The sequence below is a fragment of the Cygnus atratus genome, chromosome 5 (assembly GCF_013377495.2).
Source record: "Cygnus atratus isolate AKBS03 ecotype Queensland, Australia chromosome 5, CAtr_DNAZoo_HiC_assembly, whole genome shotgun sequence".
Lineage (NCBI taxonomy): Eukaryota > Metazoa > Chordata > Aves > Anseriformes > Anatidae > Cygnus > Cygnus atratus.
In genome coordinates, this window is record NC_066366.1 from 48,324,422 (window position 1) to 48,344,217 (window position 19,796).

At 36.3% G+C, this 19,796-nt stretch overlaps 1 protein-coding gene across 5 annotated transcripts in view; it reads right to left on the reverse strand.

Moving 5' to 3' along the window:
* The window catches only part of TTC7B (tetratricopeptide repeat domain 7B), a 138,572-nt gene that overhangs the window by 18,211 nt on the left and 100,565 nt on the right, over positions 1-19,796 (reverse strand). For 4 of the 5 annotated variants that reach the window (XM_035539890.1, XM_050711100.1, XM_050711099.1 and 1 more), the window contains 2 exons: positions 17,244-17,384; positions 10,647-10,849 (listed from right to left, as the gene is read on the reverse strand). In XM_035539890.1, coding sequence (XP_035395783.1) covers positions 10,647-10,849; positions 17,244-17,384 — 344 coding nt within the window. The remainder of the gene's footprint in view (positions 1-10,646; positions 10,850-17,243; positions 17,385-19,796) is intronic. The other variant, XM_050711101.1, reaches the window with a different exon arrangement.

Here is a 19,796-nt window from a genome sequence, read left to right on the forward strand (position 1 = left end):
GCTGCTCCATGTGGCCAGGTACATTTTTACTTCTTTAAACTTGCTCAGATGCTTAAATATTCATGCTTAAAAATATAGAGAGCTGAAACTAAAAATGCAACTATGAGACCAAATATCAAATATTCCATTGAAGATTTAAATCAGCTATTGGCACAACAATGTAGAAGTTTATAGTGTGTAGGAGACAAGAGTTTAGCTGATGGAAAGCGCAAAGGGGGCACTTGGAACTTATAGAATAGTTTTGTACATATTTGGTTAACTAAAAAGCCCCTATCTTTTTGCCCTCTATAACATCCATGCACATTAATACAGTGACCTTCTAGTACCACATGGAGCCTACAGGAAATCTGCAGAAGGGCTCCTTGTCAGGGAGTTCAGTAATAGGACAAGTAGTAATGGCTTTAAAATAAAAGAGGGCAGGTTTAGATTAGATGTTAGGAGGAAATTCTTTATTTTGAGGGTGATGAGGCACTGGCACAGGCTGCCCAGAGAAGCTGTGGATGCCCCATCCCTGGAGGTGTTCAAGGCAAGGCTGGATGGGACTTTGGGCAGCCTGCTCTGGTGGGAGGTATCCCTGCCCAAGGCAATGAGGTTGGAACTGGGTGGTCTTTAAGGTCCCTTCCAACCCAAACCATTCTGTGATTCTATACTATCAGAAAAAAAAAAGGTGCAGATCAACATTTCACTGCTGATTGAAAAAGCAGTGATGAAAGCCCCAAACAACTTTTTTTTTTTTTTTTCAAGTTTAGCATCACTAAGTTCCACTCATGATATATTTTCCCACTCACATCAGTTTAGCCATGCAGCTTACCATGACATAAGTGATGTTAAAGGCATTAAAAGCTCTAAATCTGCTCTCACTATGCTTTGTGTGGTGAACTTGAATCAAAAGCACAGTGCATATGTTTATGTGCAGATGGCAGAGAACTGGAAAGGGTCTAGGTTTTAGATAGCATCGATCCTTGTGCTATTGCACATAGATAACTAGCTCAGGCAAATGAACTGCACAACAGAGCCTTTCGTACATGTTTACCCAGCATCCAGGTTCAACATGGTCAGATTAACACGCCTTCAAATGGATGCCTACAATGTTGACCTGACTTTTCAGTCGCTAACCAATTAAGCCAAGACAAACTGAAACTCAGACCGCTGTTTCACAATACCAAATGTACAGCACCAATGCCAGTTTACCAAGCTACCGGCTTGCATCTTTAGCGTTGATGTTAACGTTGCATCATGTCATAGCAACAGCATGAAAAGATCCTTTATGCTCAGCAGAAAACCAGATTAAAAAAAGCATCCGGACTTTTGCAATAGAAGGAAAGGAATTCTCTTTTTAAAGCCAACATAGAACCAAAAAAACTGGGAGAAATCCAGATAACCAAATTGTGAGAACTAGATTATCCTAGTAAAGGACACAAATGATACAGAAAATACATTTTAAAAATGGCTAGCAGATTAATAGTGGAGCCATTTTTACTAACAAAAAGTAATGTTATTTGTATATCAGAAAGAAAATGATTGTTTAAGTTTTCTTAAATTATATGCAAGGCCTTAGAACAAATGTTGAAGAAGGAAAGGTCAGCAGTACAGTAATAGGGAGAAGTGGAATAAAGCACAGCATGTGTTTATTACTGGTGAGACACCAAGCTAGCCTGATAGTATTTGATTACCTAGAGGAATTGCAGGCCAAAAAAAATAAAATAAAATGTTGCAGAACTAATTGTCTGATTTCAGTAAATTCACGGGAAGTTCAGGCTGGATGTCAGGAAAAGGATCTTTGTGGAGGGGGTGGTCAGACACTGGGAGAGGCTCCCCAGGGCAATGGTCACAGCACCGAGCCTGCTGGAGTTCAAGAAACGTTTGGACAATGCTCTCAGACACGTGGTCTGATTTTTTGGGTGGTTCTGGGTGGAGCCAGGAGTTGGACTCGATGATCCTTGTGGAACCTTCCAATATCCTTCCAAGTCAGGATATTCTATGATTCCATGACAGTTTCAGTATAGCGGGGTACTGGAAAAGGAGCCAAACTAGAGGTGGCACGGAGCAGCGTAAGAATATAAGAATGAGTTAAGAACCAGCTTTCTACTAGAGATGGATGAGTAGACTTCAAGGTTTGGGCTCAAGCCCTATCTTAGTTTAATTTATGGTCTTAGCACATACATATCAAGAGTGCTGATGAAATTTGGTTGCAACAAATGTAGAGCAAAGAAGCAGGTCAGCCAGAGGCTTTCAGCAGAGGAGCTCCGGCAGTCCATCACTCTGGGCACACTGGTTTCTTAAAAGACCGGTCATCTATTTCCTAACTTTAGTAAGAGAAGACAGCAGTCACTTTTATTCAGAGAAAACACTGGCCTTATTTTAGTGAGAAAAGAGACTGCCGCAGTACCCAAGGTAACTAGTATGTCTCCTATGCCCTACTGAGAAATCAGGAAATGGCAGCTTTCTGATGAGCAGTAGCTGCTCCTAACTTTCTTCATACTGTTTGCTACTCCTCGTCCAAAATATATACTCTAATATGAAGAATAATGGAAAAATAACAATCAAACCTTAGAAAGGAATAGAGTTTTCAGAGTCAGAGAAAACATGCTTCATATTTTCCCACGGAGTTAAAACTCAGTGAAATAATTTTCTCCTATTAGTTTGATCACCTTTAGTAAAAAAAAATCCTGACAAAAAATAGCTTGGCACTACACTTAAAGGCCAACTATTTAACTCAACCTAAAACAGTCAGCTAATAGAAAATGCAGTCTACGTTTAACGAAAACTAATCTAGGAGAAGTTATATTATGATTTTCATACCTAAGTTGGTTGAATCCCTCCAAAGTACAAGGTTCACCTCATCTTTAAACTGTATATGCATGAGCAGGAGAAGAACTGCTAAATACGGCACTGACTAGCAGGAAAGTAGAGCTTCAGTAAATGGAAAAGGTCTTCAAATAAAATTTAAAATGAGATGACTTGGAGAGATAAAGAGATAAAAAGACCATTCCAGACAGGATTTGCAGAGAAAACTCTACCAGAGTAGACAACTTATCTGTGCATTGCAGCTGCTTGACATAACCCTGGCAAAAAAAAATAAAATGCTGAGGGACAGTTGCTTCCAGATCTCTATTTTTTTTTTTTATTATTATTTTTTTTTTACTAAGGTAGGCCAGTTTCTGCTTGATGAGGATAAGATAAAGCAGCATATTTACAAACAGGTAGTTTTAGCTCACAGTCAGAACAAAAGGATTCATTATAATTGATTAGGTAACTTCTGGTCTTAAAAGAAGTCTGTCTTGACTATGGCTTATGCCAAAGCAAGCCAAGACTCTGAGACAGATGTAAAGCAAAAAGCAAAAGGTAATTTCATCAGCCCACTAGAAATGCACCTGAGAACTGCAGAAGATTTATAGAATGCACGCACTGGTAACTCCTGTGCAACTTCACAGTAATACTTTCCCTTAAGAGACTTGGCTAAAGAGCTAGGTCCCAGGTACTTGGCCCCAGTACGGCAAGTTCCTCATACGCAATTACCAACTATGCCAGGTATTTGAAAATATACATCAAGTGTTTTGTCTCATTCTGGTTGCTATTGGTGGTAGCATTTAATTATACTTCACTAGTATGCAAAGTTACATGGCACATTAAAAAAAGAAAAGAACACGGGTAAATGACTTCATCTCAAATGTTTGCCTGTAGTTGATGAGTTCTTACCTACACAATTCCACAACCACCTTTCTCAGGAAAAAGGAGAAAAATATCCTTTTCATTCTCTTTTTAATGTTGAGGACAGCTGCTGTCTCCAGTCTGTCTCATAACCTTTAAAGGCTTTATTTTGGGGGCAATATGACGTATTTATTAATTACATGATATTTGATTATTAGGTGCCAGATGTTGCCTAGAAGCAAAAGCCCTTATTGACTACAGGGAAGACTGCGATGCATACCAGGTGCCACACAGCTTCTTGCTGGGCAAGTTCTCAGCTCCAGCTATAAAGTAATATTTTAATAAATTCAATAAGCACAAAAATGCCCAGGGAAGCAAAATAATCGTAATTAGCCCGGCACATTCTTCAGCAGAATGACCTAATTTAGAAAGTGTTTTGCAAAGCAATTCTCATATCAAAAGGTAATTACATACACAAAAAAATGAAAACTGTTTCTGAGGTCTGCGCAAAAAGGCACTATCAAGTACCCATGAAAAGAGATGTAACAGACTGTAGAGAACAGTAGGGTAAAGCCTACATTTTCAAAATTCTTCCAGACATTCACTTGTTTCCATTTTATTCTTTGTTTAACCAGGAAAAACTTAAATACCAAGAGCAACTATTAGCACCTCACTGACATAAGGCCTCCTGAATTACTAGAGACTACTGATATTTTCATCCTATTACACTAGTCTTGCTTGGTAGTATTTTTACACATGTAAAAATCTGTATTGCTTTTCCCTCACCTCCATCCTCTTTTATGTCATCAGTAATGCAGAAAAAGGCATGGAAGAAAGAGTAGATTACACTGGACATCAACAACGTCTTCCTGCTTGTATTTTGAAAATTGAAAACAAAGCTCAGAATCTACAGAGTGGAGAGAAGCAACTCTGGAGTGATACTGCACACTGTAGACAGACCTCCTGCAACAGCAAATTGTGATGAGTTATCTGATGGGTGGAATTTTATCAGTTTCACACAATGCAACAAAAACACTGGAATGATTCGTGACCTGCCAACTAAAGAGGAGCTACTCTAGCCAAAGCATCCCTTACTCCTGCCAGGGTGTACCACTAATTATTTTTCCGTTTGTTAAAAATGGGAACAAATAGAAATGATAAAACGGCTTCTGGTAAGCTGTGCCTGAATTGATAAAACATGGAAAAATCTACCACAGAGATAACATGAAAACAGACAAAAACAGAAAGCTACGGCTGAGTGTACCAGGCAAAAATCTCTACTGTAAGAAAAAATAAGGAAAGATGGGGGGGGAGAGAGAGGGAGATAAATTAAAAAGAGAAAGATAACCACTTTTCAATTCAGGAAGAAAACACCTTTGAAATAAAAATCTCGGGAAAGTTAACTAAGAAATAGATCTAAAAAACACTTAAAGAGTTACAGAATGTTAATTAACTCTTACCAATTCCTACTAGATTTCCATAAATACTATATGGCCCATCTTACTCCAGTTTCTTTCAGTACAACAGTGCATGCTGTACAAAATTACATTACCTTTGCATCTTCAGGTATTCACAGATCGTCTAAACCAAACAACTAATTCAAGCCAAGTGCAGTATTCCTCTTTAAATGACTGTCAGCTGAGGACAGCACAGACATTTCTCATGTTGAAACCTGCTGAAGAGCCCTTACAGAGCTCACTCAGATGGCGAAAAGCATCGAAGTGTGGAGGTATTTTCTTGTTGGAACATACACTCCTGCTACAGCTGCTGTAAACCATCTGGAGTTAGCACTGGCTAACGTGAAAAGAAAGCTCCGTTGTCTTTTATGAATCAGGACCTATGTTTTATCAGCCTTGAAATACCACTTTCAGGACAACAGTTCCCAGGATGAGCACAGACATTTTGGAGGGCAAACCCAAAGTATTTTACTAACAAATCTAACAACTGATTGCCATTATTTCTTCATTCTCCAAACACTATGTGCATAAGGATGCCGTTAAAAAGCAAGTCAAATGAACACTAAGATTTAGCACTAGCATTTAGCTCTACAGTAATCAGTTACAACACAAAACACCCACAGGGATCAGTATAGTGTTCTTGGGACAAGTCTATGTGGCCTAAACCAACAATTTTTATAATATAATGGCCTTACATTGAAAAATCAAATGACTGAGTGAACATTTCCCAAATGAGGTCCTTGTTAGGAAAGGAAGAATAAATACTAGAGAATACTGCCTCACTGAAGGAAAAGAAAAAAAGTTACTTTGGGTGATAGCGTTCAGTTTTTCTGTTCTTGAGATCCCCTGATCCCTTCAAGTAGGGTCTGAACTCACATCTCTACCATCTTCTCAGCTTTTCCTTTCTTTCAGTTGATGCAGTGTTTTTGACAGACTCATAAACATATACTATCCATACCGTCTGCTTGGCTTCTTTCTGGCAAAGTATTTTTTGGATTGGAAAAAAAATGTAGGTAGAAATTAATAACAATATATTTGTAATTGAGAGGTAAAGCACATGTAGTTAGTCTAAAGAAGCCTTAAGATATGTGACTTACGTAGCATTACAGAAAACTTTAACAGATATCTAACAGCGTGGAGTGGAGAATGTAATTTTTTAAGATAATGATTTTTGAAAACTTATTTCTGCTTGAGTAATTTTGGACAAGTAATTTCACCCTTTCTCTTTCAGTTTTATGCTCTTAGAATAGCTAAGCTACTAATAGGATTAACTGACAAGTATTATAACGAATTACTTAATATTAAAAAAAAACCTGGAATCTTCTAGGATTATAATGATATTCAGATGCCAGAAAAACTATTTCGTGTAAAAGCTGCATTTAGCTAAGGATTTTTCAGCCTGAGAGCGAATATGTAGATTTGTTTCCTGGACAATGAGTTGAAATATTCATTGCCTTTTCAGGCATTACTGAATGATGGCCTGTTTCAGGACTTTTCAGACGTCATCAGTAAGGGCTACTTTCCACAACAGCACTCTGACTGTAGGAGATAAAAGACTGTTTATTCTTTTTTCACAAGGGAGGAAAACAATGACAAAAGCAGGAAGGCAGCAGTAATGCAGAAATCTGGAGGTGATGATAAAGAGTAGGCAGAATAGAGAAAGTTGTTCAAAGAAATCCATTCTGGCCAAAATCGGGCAGGTGACAACCACGTACATGTGACATTCATTTGAAGTACGAAACATCATTTTTCAATTTTATCATGAAGCATAACATTTTAAATTTCAGCAGGTTTGATAAAAGTGATTTGAAACCCAGAACACAAACCTAAGTATTTCAAACCTTTGGAATACAACTTTGCATTGTATTCCCAGAGCACATTATACAACCTTTAAAAACAAGAAAGGAGGCTGCATTTGTTCAAATGCATTGCTGCTTACACTCTGTGAAGTACACTAATTGATATCGACGTGCTACTGCTTCAGTGTTGACATCTTGCAAGAGCTGGATCTAGTTCAATAGCAAGATGGTAAAAACCCAGGCTTGGAGAAAATTTCCATTAATGACAAATGGTAAAGAAATTGGACCTGAGAACAAGGTAAATCTTAAAATGAAAACTGCTTAACAGAATACAGTGAATGAATGTATGGATATAAACATTAACTGTATGGGGAATAATTCAGATGCAGAAGCAACTCAAGAGAATTTTAACACTTCTCTTCAAAAGAACTTGTTGCTGTTATTCCGTTGATTTAACTAGAAACACACTTTAGAAGGGACTGAAATAGGAGCATGAACACAAACACACTGCCCCCTGCAGTCATGTTTTTGTTAGAATCTCTCACACCTTATGTAATGTAACCGCAGTCAGTCCAATTTCCCAAGAAGTTTGAGTGAACTGGGACGGAATACAGATAAAGAAATTGTCCGTTATTCATGGATCATGTTCCCACCATTTCATGTCATGTTGTCTTAGGCATTTCACTAACACAGCAAATATTAGCAGGAGTTAACATCTCCTTCCAAACCCTCTCATTTAACGTGACTGTTTCCTTGGTGAGCAGACACTTTACACCACTCTTAACTGCTCCAATTTTCACACCATTGCTCAGTTCTCCAGTTTTTCCTTATTCCAGTAATTCTTATTTCTACTCCAGGTAAAATTTCCCTCTTTTTCTAGAGGCTTGTTTCTAATTGACTAACAGTATTTTAATTTTTACAGGCAATGGTATCTCTTATAAGGTAATCTTACTGTTCTTACCAATTCAAGATATTTTATGTAGGCTATAAATTAATAACTCCTGAAATTCCCTGAATTAAGTCAAACTTCTGAAGTCGCAAAGCACTGATAATGATTTTTGAAAGGGACATAAAAGACAGTAGCCAATAAGCCAAGCTAATCATAAAACTAAACAAAAAATCTATCCTTAACAAACTAGTAAACAGCTTTATTTATGTGACAAATTTTGACCAATTCTGAGAACCTATGCATATTCACATTTTCAGGTGACAACTGAGATTGCTCAGTTCTCTTTGGGCATGTTGGGAGGGATGGAGAAACCAGCACTTAACTCTCACCCTGCAGAAGGATCAACGTCTGAATTAATCTAGCCAGAATTAGAATACTATGCTGTAGGAAAATTGCTATATTCCACAAATGAGATTATATCAATTAAAACATCCTTCCAGCACTTTATGGCGGAGCTTTTTCAGTAGACTATGGTCAGGAATAAGTACTAAACAGAGTTTCAGTCAAAAAAAGTTGTACTGAAAGATAGTAAAGATTCAAAATTTAAAATAATCTTTGGATGTTAAATCATCAGCCTTCTTAGCAGAGTGATGTATCATCTTTAAAAGGAAATTACAAAAGGAGAAATCATACCTACCTATTAGCAATAAGCTATTATTGTTCTTCTCTGTGCAACTACACATAGTATCTCAAATCAAAGATCCACATTAACACCAGGAAATTTTAACTTCAAATTGGACTGAGTGTCAAATGTTACTCATTCTAAAATTGAAATTAAAAGAAAAAAAAACTTAAAAACTCATTTCAAGTTTCGCTATTTCCAGTATTTGACTTGAAGACATAGGGAAGGATATGTATACTACAAGGTAGAACTTCTGTGTCATCCTTACATCTTACTTCCTTCTCGTTGAATTTTATAAATAAAGTTATTGTGACTTATGTTTGATATTTGCCAAAAAAAAGAGACAGACCAAACAACAAAAAACAACAACAAAATAAACTCAACAAAGCTTATTAAATTAACCTAAGCTCTAAAGTAAGCAGCATGCTGAAACAGTAGCATTTTGTTTTGCTTTTTAAGCATTACTAGAAAGCCATATCAAATCATTTTAAAATACCTAATTAATCATATAAATGCGCATTTTTTTTCACAGAACTATGATTTCTAAACTGATGGTCATCTTATAATAGTTGTATTCAGAATTCTAAGTTAAAGTTTCAGCTGTTATTTTAGAGTCTGGTACCTCCATAGCACTGCTGCTATAGCTTGCCTGCCACTAAGATTACATCTTTTTATTATAAATAAGTATACAGCCAAAAACAAAGTGTTGAGATGTACAGGTACTCATCTATACTCGCAAGCAAAATAAACGCTGTAAATGTCCTTCTCAAAATATTTTTGCAATTGTCAAAAGATGAGATGAATACAAATTCCTGTACTTTTCCCTTTATCAAATTACACTGACTAGTATTTTTAATAGTGTTTATCTCCAATGTTTGTATTTAAGCAGCATAAATCTCTCAGCGTATATTTAAAATAATATCTTAACATGGAAAAAATTCTAGAGAAACTGAGAAAGATTCTTAAGAGCAAAATTTTAAATTACGAGAATGCTTAAAAAGGACTGGCCAATCCAATGAAATTAATAGATTTCCTCCATCCTCCAGCCATTTCTTCCAATAGATTTTCCATGCAGCCATCTCAAACTGAAAAGGTCATAAACTGGGAATCCAGACTGGAAACATAGTATTTTTCATCTCTCAGGACTCTCATATTAACTAATTTCTCAGTTATTCTGAAGAGCACTGGGTGTTTACAGACTATTTATTAAAGGGAGGAGGAGCAAAAGAAATCCAGAAAAACATAAGCCTTCATTTTCACTGAACTGCGCTGGTTGACTGCCAGCTTTCTTCAGAAAAATTAACCTTTCAGCATTTGTCAGTAGGCTCAAATATCTTGAAATGCTGAAAAGGTGAAACAAAAAACTTTTCTTGTGCTGTCTTCCTGTCTGATCTTTTGTCTCATATGTTCCCCTCAGGGATGCACAAGAAATTTCTCTGAATAATTCATAAGCACCTAGGCAGAAACCAGCTTATCCTACTAAACAAAAAGGTTGGGAGAAGAAGCTGACTGCTGCTGTTCTACTTTGCTCTATCCTAGAGAAAAGGATACTAGATTGAGAAAGAGATAAATTTTCCAAGTGTAGTAAGGACAATATATATAAAATATATCTGTGTGTATAATTATATAAATATATGTATACATTTGTTTACTGGGAAAGGCACCTTCGTTATTAGAGCTACACATTTCTTTGAGGGCAAAACTGATTATCTATCTTCCAAAAATCGAAGAAATCACGTAGCATTAATTAATAGGTATTAACATGTAGTTAATCAATGTGGAGAATTCCACTTTTAGTCAGGAATTAGTTACTAGAATGACTGGTCTTTCATCTAGACTATGGTATCTAACTCTTCTCCTGCCACGATCCACCTTCATTTCCCAATGGCTCTGAGTATTAGGCAGATGCGAATAACTTCTTTTCCTGAAGTCTCTGTTAGGACTGAAATATGTATTGCCTCCAGATCCTTTTCATGCCCAACAGGCAAAGAAGAGAGTAAAAAGCCACAAAAGATTGCTTTTAAATCTACCTCGCTAATAAGAAAATGGATCCAAAAGAGATCGAAAACTCATAAGCTATGGAGCAGCCATACAAGTTCTTTAAGATTGCAGAATCCAGTACCACAAATTGCAACAAAATAATTTATTAACATGAACTTTTGACTTACCAGCCTCTGCATGCTTTTCACATGTGTAGGACTAATAGATAAGGCCTCTTCATACCAGCGTTTGGCTTCATCAATATTTCCACGAAGTTCAGCCACCTGACCTCTCATGTAGAGAACATAGTGTGACATCGGAAAGAGATTAGCTGCTTCCTGGGTACACGCTGTGGCCTCAGCAGGCTTCCCAATCCCTATGTACACTTCAGCTGTGGAAGGAAAGAGTGAAGACCAATGAATGATTCCTGCAACATCGTACCACGACCAGATATTTTAACAAGCTTTCTATGTGTGCATATTGTTTCATTCCAGGCAAAGGTCATTTTCCTCAAGAAATTTTGCAGCTTAGGAGAAACTATCGCATAAATTGTTTTAAATGGCTGCTTTAAACACCAGAAAACTCTTTATAGTTTTTTTTAAACTCTCTGGTTATTTTTAACCAGAGTCTTGGATTTTTTGTCTTATTTTTAAACACGAGTATTCCAGCGCTATTTAAGAACAGCAAGCCCAACACAAAGCAGCAGAGATCCTTACAGTAGGTAAGAGCATGGAACTAATTACAGGCTTTTCTGCTTCTATACATCAGTCAGCAAGAAGTAGCAATTCCTCCAATTACCAATCATTACATGTCAAGTCTGGTTCAAAGTTTCCTATTTCAAAGCAAAATCCTTTTTAAAGAAATACAATGCAGCTGATGAGAAACGTTTCCTAGTTAAGTTAGCAGAACATGTGAAATGCTTATTCAACACTCTGATTTGACAGAACTTGGTTCATACATCCAAGTTTTGTTTTGTTTTTTTCTAAGACATCCTCCAGAAGCTATCTAAGAACATTTGATTTTGTAGCTTTAAAAAAAAGGTATAATCAGTTCTCATGAAAGCATTGGGTAGCCTGAAAATTGTCTAAATCACATTGACTATAGGAAAGGAAAAAAAAAAGGTTAATTCAGTAAGTAATTAACAACTAACAATAGAAAAAGTATTTGCCTTCAAGCAACTCTTACAGCACTCTTCAACACTGCATGTTTCACTACCCTGCTGAATTAAGATAATCTCTTGCTAAAGGAGGGGGAGGAGAGGAGTAAAGAGATCAAATGCAAGAAAAAGGATACTGTTGTTTCTGGGTTGAGGTGTACATTTCTTTTACCTTAGTGTTGATCCCAGAAAAATTGAGCCTCAGATTGTATAATTGCATTCTATTGGATCACACTGCACAAAAAGAAGTCTTAAACATTAAGGTTTAAATCAAAATGCTTCATCAGAAGAGCAAAGCAACCTACCCCTCTTCAGGTCATGCTTCTCTCATTATTGAGCACAGGGCACCCACCTCGCTTTAAAGGCTCTGAGATCAGGATCTCACACTAGAGCAGTGGATTTTGAATTGCACCTAAACTCTGACTGGGATCAATGTTTGAGTGCCTTTAAAAGAGTCTTCTTATGAGATAACCATATCAAGCGGACTTGATAGTATCCATAACCAGCCAACTTCAGTACAGCAGAGTACATAAATCTTAACCTACAGATGATAAATTTATATTACATTTCTTGCTATTATTGGTGTATATATATATTACATACACCTTGGTATTATTTAATATTCATAATCATAACCCATAACCCCCTTCTTTTTTTTTTTTTTTTTCTTTTGAGACCTGATCCTACTGATGGGAGAAGAGACATTTTTACCAGAAGAGCATTCTTTTTTTGCTGCTTGGATGACTCAGTGACTTCACAGAACACATTCTACCTAGCATAAATAGTATGTTCATGAGGACATATACATTAATGCAGTATATTTTTGCAAGCAAGCTAATAAAATGGTTTTTGAAAGAGAAATCTCACCCATTCTGAAGAACTAACACATAAAATTGCAGATCCAGCAACAGAATAACCTCACCTAGTCAGAGATGGCACTATATAACTGAAGAATAGCAAGCCTGGAAGATAGTAAAGGTATAAAGTTTTGAAATCAAAACCTAAATTTGGAAGAAATTAAGTATTTCTGTAATTCTACTTTTCTACTGTTGGTAGACTCAAAAAAGGAAGTTTTAGCCAGAGCTTTAGAGCCAGGCATGTAGAAGAAAATGTGAGTTGTACTGAGAGTTTGGTGAGTTTTTTGTTTTTCTTTTTGTTTTTGTTTGCTTTAACCCCTAAAATATTTTGGGAAAGCTTTAGGTACTTCGTTTTTGAGTGCTTTTCTGAAACCTACATGGTCAGTATTACTGTGAGAGAAACAACATTTTGGAGAGAATAAAAGACACTATATTATTTTAGTGCTAGCCATTTGAGCTCTCCTTTTATTGTTTCTTCTCCAGCATCATCAGACTTGAAACATTTTAAAATAGACATTCCAAAGTTGTTTAAAACACAGTCAGGAAAAGTATCATTTATCCAGCTTGTCACTGATTGAAGACAGGAAAAAAAAAAAACAGCAAAAAAAAAAAAAAAACCACCACCTATTCAACACCATCCTGAGAGGTTAGTACATTTATGAGATGTGTGGTTCATGCTTTCAACTGTAAGCTAGGTATAAGGAAGCAGAAGCATATCATGATGCATACACAAAGACCTACCTACTAAATCAGTCTGTAAAAGGTATTAACTAAAAGCTATAAAAATCAGCAAATAACATGCAGAAATTAATCACTTACTCAAGTATTTTTTATCTGCTACCACAGTAATTCTAGACTGAAAAATATGCACAGTTTGACTAACTTAACAGACCACAGTTGAAATTCTGTATTCCTTGAGGGGATGCAAGTATGGTAGCAATTTGGGTTTTTAACAGTAGCCAATAGAGGTTACAATGCTATTTATAAAGGTACACTTGCTTTGCACTGTAATAAATATTAGATTTTGCTTATTAACTGTAGCAGAGTAACTTGACAGTTATTAATGGTCCTTCCTAAAAGGTAATTAAATAATTAATCCTTTTCTGTATAAAGGTACTTGAAATTATGCTACATACAGCACAGTTTTTCTAGACAAAATCTTAATTCTAGAGAAGTTTGGAAAACTATTAAAGATTTAATAGAAAGTGGAACTTCTGGCTGGACGGTAAGCATAAGAGTTAATTCAGGAAATTTCTGATATTGGAGAAGAGCTGTTCATTCTGAGATAATTTCATCTGATATATACAAGGCAAATGACGTGCCTTAAAAAAAGTATTGCTTTAGAGCAAAAGTAAATTTGATTAAAATATAAATTACTTCAAACTCAGGAAAAAAAAAGTTCAATTCCAACATGGCAAATTCATGGAAAGTAGTTGTAGAACACTGACAAATGCCAGATGACTGTTGGAAAATTTCAGAGAGGGGCATCACTTTGATGAGAAACCAAGTGCCAAGGCTGGTGTGCACTTCTCAGTGTCTCCACTCAGAGAATGCCCCAGCTCAAACCCTTCCATGCTTGTGCTTGTATTTTATTGTCAAATCAATCCACTTTTCAGTCAAGCTACACAGCAATACTGAATCCAGTTTTGAGGTATGTGTCAAGTGACAGTCACAGCCACTGATCATTTAGGGATGGATTTGTTTTTTAATAGCGGCACTGGGGGATGTACTAATTACAAAAGAGTTTTTGTTGTTGATTTTCTGTATTTAAAATAAACCTGACTTCCCATCTTTACATTTTATGCCCAGAAATAAAAGGCTGGAAGAGTTCATTAATAAACAAGATAAAAAATTAAAATTACGGTCTGAAAAATCAAATTCTTTAGACTGAATGCCACACTCATTTACTCTAATGATACCTGCAATGACAGTGTATATGAATAAAGAAAAAATATTTTCTATCCTTCTCACATGGTATGTATTAATTTTGGTAAATAAATTCCACTAAATTTAGCATGTATTAGAGTTTATTCTCATAACTTTTCCATGTGTCTATAATCTAACATTCTCAATTTTTGTATTTTAATGTTTAAAGCACATTAAAGATATGCATTTTTTTCCCCCGCTAAGTAGTAAAACACTGCACAACCATACAGGGAGTCAAACAGTTAATGTGGCATGAGTCTCAAAAAGGAAGCAATTTCCCAATGGTAAGTCTTCATTTTTATTTAAAGAACATGTGCTGCAAGTTACGTGTTAAGTAATTTCATGACTGTTTTTTATGCGAGTATCTCATATGTATTGATGAAGATACCTTTATATCTGTTTTGTATCATGTTTCTTAGAGTAAATGTTAATTCTGAATATTGCTACAGGGGAAAAAAAAAAAAAAAACAAAAACACTTTTTCAAGGCTCAGGGCGTTTCCTGTAGCAGGACAGGTAGCTGAACAGCTAGAGCAGGATACCTGAACACTTAAATGCAGCACAAGTTACCTGCCCAAAGCATCAAGAACAGAAACATACAAAAAAGGAGAGGAAGTAAGCTTCACATTGCTGTACTTTCTCTGAAGATTGACAGCAGCTGTCTTTCATCTCTTGTTGTATTTCTTTCATTGCTCCCCATTACACAAAGCGTCAGGGCACTCTTTATACGTCATGTTCTTCCCCTGAATCTTTAACATTTTATAGTTTGCTCTCCACCCCACTCCTCTCCCAATTCCCACCCGTGCTTCCTCCAGGTGGGACAAGAATATTGCCTGCAGACCATGCTCACACAGAAATTGTTATGAGAGCAAAGTGGAGTGTGCAGCAGACTGCAGCAGCGGAAGACCAAGGTGGATGCAAGTTGTGGTCTACAAAGGACTCAGTGAAGAGTGTCCAGACCACTCCTTTGTGGAGGAAACAGTAGCAGCCACTTGCATGGACAAAATAAGCCCTCACAGAAAGATGAGAAATTACAGCATTGCAGATGCTAGGAGTTACTGTAGATGGCCATCCATGATGGTTTATAAATATTTACAGCCAGTGATACCATGTTGCAAGGCAGGTGACTGCACCATGCCTTGGTGAGCCTTGCTTCGTTCTGCCTCTGTTGTTGTGGAAGAAACTTCCCGCCCCCAAATGAGATCAGTTATCAATCACTATCATTGTTCTTTCCCATATCCTGTTGTTTTTCCCCCCTCTGAAACATTAATTAATATCTGAGAGCCATTGCTCTGTAATGGCCTTCACACAACAGAACTGTTAATGCAAAACAGGTAAATTAAAATGCTAAGAAATACAGCTCTGAATGTGGATTATAAACACCAGGATTTCCTAGTAACAGTAATTCCTTGGTAATTTGAACTCCAACACTTTGCGAAAATAAGATACAGCTCTTTCCAAATGACAGCTCTGTAACACATACACTACATGAAATGTATCTTGGATAAATTTTACACAAGGTTACCACATAGAATAAACGCAAATTGATCGTGTCTATACAATACTGGCTGAGTATAATGAAAAAATAGATATGTCACTGAAAATCGCTCAAGCCTGAGAGCAGACCAAAGCAGAACAATTGCTGATTGATTTCTAAATAACACCTTTCCAATGCAAGTATTATTTCACAGGATACATTTGCAACTGTAAAAATACAGTGGATCATCATTTTCTGATTAAGATTTTGTAGGACCGCCACTTGTGATACTGGCTTAGTGTTTAGCTTGAGGCTGGAAGCAGCATAACAATTACTAAATCCACTCAAGATCACTCCACATTTAGAAAAATGATCCTGGGTCTTTCACATCAATGAAGCTAGGAGGAAGAGAGCTAAACAGCTCATCACCACCTTTTTTATTTTGTCCTGTCACATGCAGAGTTAATTATTTTCAATGATAAAGCTTTTCTAGTTCCAGCAACACTACTGAAAATCCTTACAAACATCATCTTCCACCCAATGGAATGAAGGTACTAAATTTTCAAATACCAAGAAATTCAAGGTACTTCAGAGACTAAATTGATGAGATGAGACTTTGGGCCCACTATGTTTCTTTCTTTACCACAAATTTGCTTTGGTTTTCAAACAGCCTTTCTCCAAGGGGCACTCACAAAAAAACAGTTTTCAATAAGAAGGAATGAATCATGCACACTGTGTGTACAGTACTGTTTCGAACATGTACCTTTACCAGTCAAATGGGTATTACCAAACAACAGGAGTAGCTTTAGCTATTGTTTTTCCACAACACAAATTTTATATGTAATAGAAATACAGGAAGACCACGACAGAAACATGTGTTCCCATTCTTACGTAAAAAGAGTGCATTTTGAACACATACCCCTATCTCAAAGTTATGGGAGAAATTCACCAATACTCTTTGTTAAGCAAGCTATCATACATTCTACATCATTATTAAGAACTTACATTCATTTGGTGATTAAGATTTGTTGTCAACATTTTAAAAAGAAGGAAAAAAAAAAGTAAATATTTCTTAAGAATGTATGCAATATGTTCTTAATATGAATAATGGCTTTCATAATAATTAAGTTTGATCTTCTGACAAGAAAATACAATCCTGTTAGAGAGAATGAAATAGCAGACAATTCACATCGTCATTTCCTAGATTAAGACAAGATTATTTTTTTAAAAAATGAAGCAAAATGATAAATTTTGAGTTTATCTTCAGATAAGTGATAACAGCTTCTGAAATCTAAACCAGATTTTTGCAAGTCTGTAAGCTAGCAATAAAAGGGATGGCAGAGAACAAGAAATATTTTACTTTCACAGTACCTGCATGAAGCCATATTTGAGCTAGAGTCATCCAAGGATGTAGGGGACCTTGTTTAGGGGCACTGCTTTGCAGAGATGAAGCAACTTCAGACAGTGCTTGCTCTACTCTAGAAGCTGCTATTGATGTCGCATGGACTGAACCTGTACAAGTAATTAAAAAAAATACTAATCAGAAAAAGAATAAAGGACATACTTACTGCATAAAACAATTAATCATAAGCCTTTTTCTTAACAAGTTTTACCTAAAACTCCTCTAGATTTAATTTAAACATACCGTTTTGGAGTTTTTTTTTAAAATGTCAGATTAATTTTTCCTGTTACAGAAACTTTTATACTGGTCTGAAAGACACTATACTGAAACTACACTGAACACTGGTAACTGTACATGACACATTTTTTGGGTTGCTGCTATGAATACTCTCTGTTAAACTCAACATCTCTTATGGCAAATGTATGATCCAAAAAAAGGTTTGTGATGCTGTCGTACACTGTAATCTTCAGTTTGCTGCATGCACTTTGATGTTAGTAATTACTATGTCTTTCCATAGAGTGCAATTAGATGACTATTTTAAGACTAATAATAGCATTTTAAAAAAAGAGAGCTAAAATATACAACACGATCCCATCACAAATACACAGTTAAACTGCATTGAATGTAAACCTTAGCTAATCAAGAAGGCTGAATTAAAATGCCTTGTGGCAAAAAATCTATTGCATGAAGAAGAATCCCAAAGTTTCCTTGAATAATTCTCTTCATATAAAGCATTTATGAGTGAGATTAGAATATCACTAGCAAATACTACCTTTTTCAAACCACCAGATGTGAAAAAGCTTCTATGACAAGAGAATACCTAATGACAAATGTACTTTGCATATTCAGGTTACTCAAAGTGTCTTTAGTCTTGATTTATTTTTTTAAATCAAGACCATGCATATTTTAATAGACACTCTTTGTCATCTAAGGTTCAATGTACTCCTTGTTTTATAATTACAAATTACAAAATCTCATTCTGACCATGTCCAATTAATAAATACTGGAAGTAAAATATTCCATATCGGATCAGATGTCTCCTAAGCCCAGCTCCATACTGTAATGATCAACAATGACAGGTACCTTAGAAGAAAGTATTGAATCCTGTATAGGTTGAACCATATCCCACAAGCTCATCATTAACAGTTAAACAATAAATAAAACCTTCATTCTCAGTATCACAGGTTTTCTAAGATTTCTAATGAGAAGGGGTTTCCCACATGAAACATGCGTTCTTAAGTGTGACAAGATAAATCAGCAGATTAGAAACATAGAAGGAATTCCTACTACACAGACCAGTGGGAAGAGGAAGTTTGTCTGAAAGCGTGCAGCACGTTTCGCTGAACTGACAGAAACAAGGGAAAAGCAGCACAGGACATTGTCATCAGCGTTTCTTACGTAATTTTGAACAAGGAATTGCCTTGAAGTTCTGAAACAGCCTCTGGCTGTGGAGTTTGCTTTCCTCTACTGGTTGATGAGAGAGCATACACTCCAGCCTGTATCAGAGCTGAACGTTCACTCAGGTTTCTGTGTATCTTATCTTATCTTTAAGACTTCCAAAGTAAAACGGAAGTCTAAGCAAGAAGCATGTGGAGCATATTTGAAGAAAACTATAAGCAAAAGGTATCGCAAATAAGCTCTAGTCACCAGTAACCTTGTCTGACCTCCCTTCCTGTAAATGCACATCACTGCGACCTGTCACTTGTTACACTTCCAGTGCAAATAACAGCAAAGGACCCTCCTCAGCTCTCCAGCAGAAATTATATGGAAAAGGTGCAATTCACTGACACACTAATCCCTTCCTTCTGAAAAGCAACTATTCAATTTAGAATTAAAAAAGGACTATTTTCTATAATTTAAAGCATGGACTCTGGCTGCTAACTAGGCCGCAAGTTATTTCATACAGAAATTGCGCTGCTAGATTTTATGTCTCCAGTACTTAACCATAAAATGTACGTGGTAATATATCATTAGAACTTGTTGTACATCAATTTCTATACATAAGAACTAGTGTGATAAAATTTCTATGAGCAGCAGTGCCATGAAAGTATTACCACCTACACTCAAGTTAAAACAGGGTGGATACTGAGTTACTATTGTAATCAACTCCTATCTGGGACCTTCTGGCAGAATAAAAAATAGTGTTTTAATTAAACTATATATATTTCTAGAAGATGTATTTCACAAAATACTATTATTAAAATGGTTTATTAGGACAAGGGGTTATGGCTTTAAACTAAAAGAGGGTAGGTTTAGATAAGGAGGAAATTCTTTACGTGAGGGTGGTGAGGCACTGGCACAGGTTGCCCAGAGAAGCTGTGGATGCCCCATCCCTGGAGGTGTTCAAGGCCAGGTTGGATGGGGCTTTGGGCAGCTTGGTCTGGTGGGAGGTGTCCCTGCCCATGGCAGGGGGGTTGGACCCAGGGGGTCTTTACGGTCCCTTCCAACCCAAACCATTCTATGATTAAAATTTCTTATATTTCCCTTGGGAAAAAAGTATTCCTTAAGGTATTTCAGCAATT